The sequence below is a fragment of the Cyprinodon variegatus genome, unplaced genomic scaffold (genome assembly GCF_000732505.1).
Source record: "Cyprinodon variegatus isolate N-32 unplaced genomic scaffold, C_variegatus-1.0 Scaffold1522, whole genome shotgun sequence".
NCBI classification, from domain to species: domain Eukaryota; kingdom Metazoa; phylum Chordata; class Actinopteri; order Cyprinodontiformes; family Cyprinodontidae; genus Cyprinodon; species Cyprinodon variegatus.
Genome location: NW_015151975.1, coordinates 43,438 through 50,476, shown reverse-complemented (window position 1 = coordinate 50,476; position 7,039 = coordinate 43,438). Strand labels below are relative to the sequence as shown.

Below are 7,039 nucleotides of genomic sequence, written 5' to 3'. Positions count from 1 at the left end.
GTTTTCACTGTTTCTCAGGCGCTGATGACTCTTCACTAAAGTATTCCTCTTTCCACACAAACAGTAAAACTGCCTTCCTGTGATTGGCTGCTCAGAGCATGACGCCCGTGCCGTGGATTCTGATTGGTTGTCGCGCACTGCTCTGAGTCTGCGCAGTGGGCGCAGCGCTGAAATTCAAAATTTGAACGGCAGCAGTTCAGACAGGGCGCCTCTGGTTTGGCTTCACTAGTTTATCTCTGTTCACATCGCTTGAACTGGTACAGTCCCAGTTTAACCAGTACCGCCCAAGGAGGATCCCAGCTGGCCGACATGGACCCGTTTACTGAGGTGGGAGGAAAACGTGAACGGAGCTTTAGCCGGCTAACCGCCAAACTGTTAAAATTAGCTACTAATGCTAACTAAAACCTGATGAATTAAACTGTTAATATTAGCTGCTAATGCTAACTAAAACCTGATGAGTTAAACTGTTAATATTAGCTGCTAATGCTAACTAAAACCCGATGAGTTAAACTGTTAATATTAGCTGCTAATGCTAACTTAAACCTGGTGAGTTATGCTAACTAAAACCTAATGAGTGCTAGCAGCTGAATTGGTCGTTAAAGTTCGAGTCCAGTTCAGTTTATTCTTGTTTTCTGCTAGGAATCCATAGTGTAAAATGGAGGAGTTTTTAAATCAGTTTCAGCTTTGAGCTGAAAACTGGAGCCTAGTGAGATTAAAGGAAGCCCTGCTTCAGGCTGAGTTTGTCAGATCCAGTTAGTCTCTGATGTTTATTCAGTCCTGGTTCTGCTCCTCGGTCCGGACAGGCAGGCGTGGCTCATTCCTGAAGCTGCTCTGTCTGCTGCAGCCAAGATGGCGGCCTGCTGCAGAGCCCAGGAATGTGTCTGGGCCTGTAGAGCTCAGTGAATCAGATGATGTGACAGACTGGGAGGAGGGAGAGCTAAAGCCTCCTCCTCTCTTTGCATCCAAACCGTTTTAAATGTGATTGGCTGTTAGGTTGCTGTTCTTTGAAAATCAGACCTGAATCAGGCTGAGTGACGTTACTCAGCAAGAATTAACTAATCTGACAGTTCCTCTGGTTTCCTGGAGGCTGATTTTCTAAAGAACAGACCTGATGAGATGTCAGAGATGTTTGATGTTCTGTTGGGTCAAACCAGAAACTGTTGGAGCGGACCCGGGCCCGCAGGGAGAACCTCCAGAGGAAGCTGGCAGAGCGCCCCAATGCAGCAAACAGACAGATGGTGAAAAGGCCTCGAGAGCCACTGACAGAGTCCAACAGCGCCGTCGGCGACCCCGCTGCTGATGAAGGTGAGCGTGTTGATGATGATGATGATGATGTTGGTTTAGCTGAACTCTCCTCTGATCCTCTGATCTCACTCCAGCTCCTCAGATCTCCTCCAAGCCCTCCCCGTCCAAACGCAGGTGCTCAGAGGAAAACTCTGCACCGGATGAGAACCAGCAGCCAATAACGAGCCTCGCTGTGGCCCCCGCTCCATCGGACCCTCTGACGGATAAGAAGCCCCCTGTGGGCCCTGCCAGGGTCCGGTCCTCGTCCTCTCTGAGGCCCGCCGCTCCGCAGGAGAACTCTGCCCCCGCTCAGCGACAGGATCCTCCAACTATTAGAGCGACGGCGACCGGACCCCCTGGTTCTGACCCGCAGAGGAACGGGGCAGAGGAGGATCCGGCTCCCTCTGCTGCTGGCATGAAGTCCCGCCTGCAGAGGCTGGCAGCGCAGAGGAAATGCTGGGATGGTGATGAAGGTGATCATTCTCAGACCGAGGCTCCTCGCTTCCTTCATCCTCTCCCGATTAAAAGCCGCCGCTCTCTTTATTCAGGTCCTGCTGATGTGGTGCCAGACAGCACCCCCCCCACTCAGCGACAGGCGCCGGCTGACGTCCAGCCGGCTTCCTCGGCTCCTGCAGGGCGAAGGGGCCGACTGGCCCACCTGGCCGCCACCATTGAATCCTGGGAGGACGACCTGAGCCACGCCCACATCCCCAAAGCCAAGCCTGACGCCGCCGCTGCTCCCAGGTTCCCCGCCAGAGTCGCAGAGGCCAAGCAAAGCATGGCGCCGAGTGTTTCCATGGCTACCGCCAGGCCTGCTTCCACCAAGCCGGTACGTAAACCTGAGAAAGGAATCAGAACCGCTTGTTTCACTGAAGGCATGGCTGCTAAACGCCCTGAGGAAGCCGTGAGCGATGCGCCCATCACCCGATACAAAGGAGAAAATATGGGCGTTTCCTCTGAAGAACATGACCCACTTCCAGGAGATAAAGTTACCGTCATTTTATATTTCTACCCGACCACAGAGTTAACGTTGGTTCCTGCTTTAGCCAGGGTTCCTGCAGATCCTGAAATTGTTTTAAAATGCATCAAATTCTTCAATATCAAACTAAGGTCTTAAAAAAATCTTCAGTCAGTCTTGCATACGTTTTTATGAAGTCATAAATATTATTTTATTCTTGTAATCCATAGCAAACATTGAAAATTTTTTACTGACTGGCTCAGTAATCGTTATTTGTTCCCATAGCAGAATAAAAACGATGCTGCCGCCGGACCGCGGGGTGATGCAACGCTAACTTTTTATCTGAACAACCAGGCAAAGTTTACATTTAAATAAAGCTGTCCAGCCTAGAGTTTTGTGCACAGCTAAAACTAGAACCAGGGAATGTAGATGAGGCACGATGGGAATCAGGGCAGCGGAGTTGGACATGCGAAGCCTTAAAATCCTGCAGGTATCATCAGCATCTCCCACATCAGCAGCAGCAAACCTCTGCATAATGTTTGTTCGCCTGCAATGAAAGCAGAGCTTTGATGGAAACAAAACTAAAGTTTGTAAATTCAGTTCAGTAGTTGATTAAAAATAATCTGTTATTTCTGTGGGTTTATTTTTCTTCCTCTATGGAAGTTTTTCACAAGTTGGCCTTAACTTTTTATTTCATGTTGCTTTAAACAGTCCTGAATCGCAGGGCCCCTTTTAAATCTCCCACAATCCTTTGCTACATTACTGTCACTTCTACCAAAAATTCCAATAGAATGGAGGCTGCAATAACCTAAGACTGCCACATGGGGGAAGTAAAATATAACAGAAACAACAAATTAAACTAAAACATAAACAAATCTTTAACTTGGCACACATAATAAGGAAATATTGAGATGATGAAATGAACTGAAGTCAACTTAAATCCCTCTCAGTTCTTTGGGAAGGTGGTTTGTTCCTGGCTTCCACCTCCAGCTGATCTGCGTTTGCAGAATCTAAGAAAAGAAAAAGTGTAAAACATTTTAACATAATTTTAAACAGACATTTTAACTAAAGTGTGCACCCATTAGAAAATATACATCTAAATGAAATCAACTAAATGTGGAGCTAACTATAATGAACTGTACAAACTCTGTGGTGGAGGAAGAAGAGCCCACCCCTCTCCATCCGCTCTCAGCTGGATGTACTTATTTTCAGGATACTCTGGGTTCTCCGGTAAAGTCTGCTCGGGCCGTTCCTCCCAGCCCCCAGAAGGCTGAAAGTCCTGCATCCAGGCCCGCCGATCAGTCGGCCCTGAGGAGCTCCAAGCAGGGAGCCGTCCTCCCATCCAGTCCGCTGAAGACTCCGCCTCTCCCCAGGGGTCTAACCCCCAGCGCCAGCCCCCGTGACGGAGCCACCGGCTCTGCTTCAACAGGCCGTCAGGAAACCACCCCGGCTGGAGGTCCAGGTGAGCTGCTGCTTAAAGGCAACCCGTAAATAACTATAAATTCAATCAAACTGTGGGAAAATCAACACTGGTTGACCATCAATTCCACATCCTGTTGATCAAATGGAAGATCCGACAGGTGGAAATTATTGCCAATTAGCAAGGAGTGGTTCTGGAACCACAGACCACTCATCAGTCCCTCTGCTTTCTGGCTGATGTTTGCTCACTTTGAATGTTTGTGGTTCTTTAACACTCATGGTGGCATGAGACGGACTCTGCAGCCTAGACCTGGGCGATAAACCAGAGTTTCACCGTTACCTTCATTCACTACGGTAACTGACAACAATTTCCCTATCAGTCAAAGATGGTAGCTGGTATTTGCTTCCCCTCAAACACTGCAGCAGGTGTCTAATCACGTGACTCAAACCATACAGTCAGAAACATAAAGAGAATGGCAGAGGAGTCCAGTGAAGAAGCGTCTAACAGCTGCAAACCAAATGACATCAGTTCATCCTGTGGAGTCGAGCTGAGATGAAGCTGAGCGAGCAGAGAAGAAGTGGAGAGCTCGTTGTCAGAGTTCAGCGTGCAGCAGATCGGTTTATAGTGAAGGTGTGCGAGTTTAAACGATGCAGACTGTTGTCACTGCACTCAGTTCAAAATGACACCATAGATGTTAAGCAAAAGAAGATGAAAAGCAAAGTTAGTCTGAAAACTGGGTGAACCCAAAGTAACGCGTTTATCACCTGCAGCAATGAGAATGTTTAAACCTGAATGGATGCCAGACTTTAATATTTAACTAAAGTAATTTATTCATTAAATAACTTATAAATAGATCAGTTGTATTTCCTGCACGTGCCTTTATTTCTGATAGCATTTATCAATAGCGAGGTAATTTTACCGTGATGTTGAGGTCAGCTTTACTACAGCCCACACAGGTGGCTCAGGCCGTGCAGCTCCTCCAGGATGGACCATCAGTGCCAGCTGAGGAGAGCTGTGCTGTAGCTGTGAGGTGTTGTGAAGAAGGAAGAGCAGGAGCATTGCCAGAGCCCTGCTACACGACCTCCATCAGGCCACTAATGTGCATGTGTCAGCACAGACCGTTAGAAACCGACTCCATGAGGATGGTATGAGGACAACGCCCTGCAGGGCGCTGGCATTTACTAGAGAACACCACCATTGGCTAATAGGGGAGCAGCGGCATAGTGGTTAGGGCATAGAGCTTGAAATCCTGAGGTTCTGAGTTAGAGCCCCACTCCCACAGACTGTCACTCTGGGTCACAGAGAAAGACCCTTAACCCCACACAGCTCCCTGGGCCCCGCACAATGGCAGCCCACTGCTCCCCGGCGCAGCAGAGTGGCGGCCCACTGGTCCCCACAGGGATGGGTAAAAGGGATTTTTGTTTCTGTTTTCAGTGCATTCAACTTTAGACAGAACAAAGTATTCAGAGATAATATTTCATTCATTCCTGTCCAGGATGTTATTTTAGGGTTCCCTTTATTCTTTGAGCCGTTTATATTCAATCCAAGGAAACTTGGCCAATAAATCTGATTAATCGTGAAGCCTAAAAATGTTCTTCCCTCCAACCAGGGGTGAAATCTTTCCTGGAGCGCTTTGGGGACCGATGTCAGGAGCATCGAGAGCAGAGGACTCCATCAGCCTCACCCAACACCAAGCTGGTCCAGGAGAGGCTGCGGGCCGCCCAGGCTGCTCACACTGCCACCGCCGAGCTCACCCAGAGGCAGAAGCTGGTAGGTTTACCGTCCCCCAGCGTCCCAGCAAGGCTGGAAACGATGGATGACTTCCTCCTCCTTACAGGAGCGCGAGTCCGAGCTGGCTCTGATCCGCAGCCGATTCCAGAAGGGGAAGACTGTCTGGGAGGGCAAAGGTCAACAGGCGGCCAGGGCCGACGAGGCCCAGCGGGCGGCGGCCAGGGCCGACGAGGCCCAGCGGGCAGGCAGGAGCGATGCAGGCGACAAGGTTGGTTTTTGACGATGGGTTCTTCTTGTGTTTGGAAATTCTTTTAAATTTTTGCAAATGGAAATAAAAAAAAGTGCAATTTAGAAATTAAACTTTGAAAAAGTTGTTTGAGTTTTTAAAGTAACTTTGCTTTTTCCTTTTTTATTTTTGAAGATTTTACATTTTTTATTTTGTTTTTCAAGTAGCTCTAAACTGCCATCCAGATCCAGTCACTGCTGACCAATAGAAACTCTTCTCTCCTCAGTCCAGCAGAAACAGAAATGATCTGGAAATAGATTAGAAACGAATATCTGAAAAATATGAGAATAAAAACCTTTTTTTTTTTTTTTTGAAGTAGTCCCGCAGTGAGTCAAAGCGACATGGAGCCTCATTGGTCAGCTCTGCCAGTGGGCGGGGTCTAACGGATGCTCTGCTTTGCAGGTACAGGATGAGCCCACAGCACCACCACTGGAGGAGGAGCTCAGCAGCGAGAAGCCCCGGGAGGAGCCCAGCACGCCCTCCAGTCGCCATCCTCCAGGTACGGATCTCTGTGCAGCACAGGAAGACGCTCCGTTACATTTCCTGTTTCAGAGCAAACCCAGCGACTAACTTCCTGATTCAGAGTGAAACAGATCTGAGATCATTGGTTGAGGAGGAATAGTTGCTGTTCCTGATCCGATGGAAACCTTTAATGTTTCCGTTTTCTCCTTTAACTCCTGCTTCTCAACCAACAGGAGCTTCTGCTCAGAAATGAAACTAGAATAAAATCTTTCTGACTAAACGAGCAGCAAACCTGCAGCTGATGGCCGCTGGTTTCTTCTTCTGTGGTGATTAAACGAAGGAAGATGAGAGCAAAGAGAAGAGGAGAACCTGATGACCTCTGTTTATCCCACAGCCTTTCCTGGGGTGGGACGGACCCCCCCAGCCTCCACCTCCAGCCCCGTGAGCCTAGCGGGGAGGACGCAGGAGGTCGAGGAGCAGGAGGTGAGCGTGGACCAGTCCATTAACTCTGCTGTCATCAACGAGCTGTTTGATGGAGTCCTGGAGGAGGAGGATGAGGAGGAGGAAGATGCTTTAAACATCTCCTCCATGTCGCTCCTCACTCCGCTGGCTGAGACGGTCGCTGCCGTGGTAACGAGTCCGGAGAGGCGGCTGATGGTGAGAAGCTTGCTGCTCGTCTTCTAACGCGTTTCCACAGCTTTTTTCATTCATTCATAGTGATGAGTCAGAGCGGCCGCCATGTTGAATGGGGCAAATCTGCTGATAGATACCTTTAATCTCAGATTATACTATCGTAATGTTTTTATTTTTGTGTTACAACTTTATTTTCGTTTCCCTCTGGCCTCGTTCTACTGACTCTATTCTCATAAAGTATAAGGATTGTAATACACCTAGTGGT

General features: G+C 48.6%; 1 protein-coding gene across 1 annotated transcript in view; it reads left to right on the top strand.

Annotated features, from left to right (window-relative positions):
- The first annotated feature begins 168 nt into the window (after nucleotides 1-168).
- anln (anillin actin binding protein) overlaps nucleotides 169-7,039 on the top strand; it is a 13,829-nt gene continuing 6,958 nt past the window's right edge. The window contains exons 1-9 of the mRNA XM_015403573.1: nucleotides 169-327; nucleotides 1,155-1,305; nucleotides 1,380-1,757; nucleotides 1,833-2,113; nucleotides 3,455-3,704; nucleotides 5,272-5,432; nucleotides 5,500-5,661; nucleotides 6,082-6,178; nucleotides 6,536-6,798. Of these exons, the coding sequence (XP_015259059.1) occupies nucleotides 310-327; nucleotides 1,155-1,305; nucleotides 1,380-1,757; nucleotides 1,833-2,113; nucleotides 3,455-3,704; nucleotides 5,272-5,432; nucleotides 5,500-5,661; nucleotides 6,082-6,178; nucleotides 6,536-6,798 (1,761 nt within the window). The 5' untranslated portion in view covers nucleotides 169-309. The remainder of the gene's footprint in view (nucleotides 328-1,154; nucleotides 1,306-1,379; nucleotides 1,758-1,832; nucleotides 2,114-3,454; nucleotides 3,705-5,271; nucleotides 5,433-5,499; nucleotides 5,662-6,081; nucleotides 6,179-6,535; nucleotides 6,799-7,039) is intronic.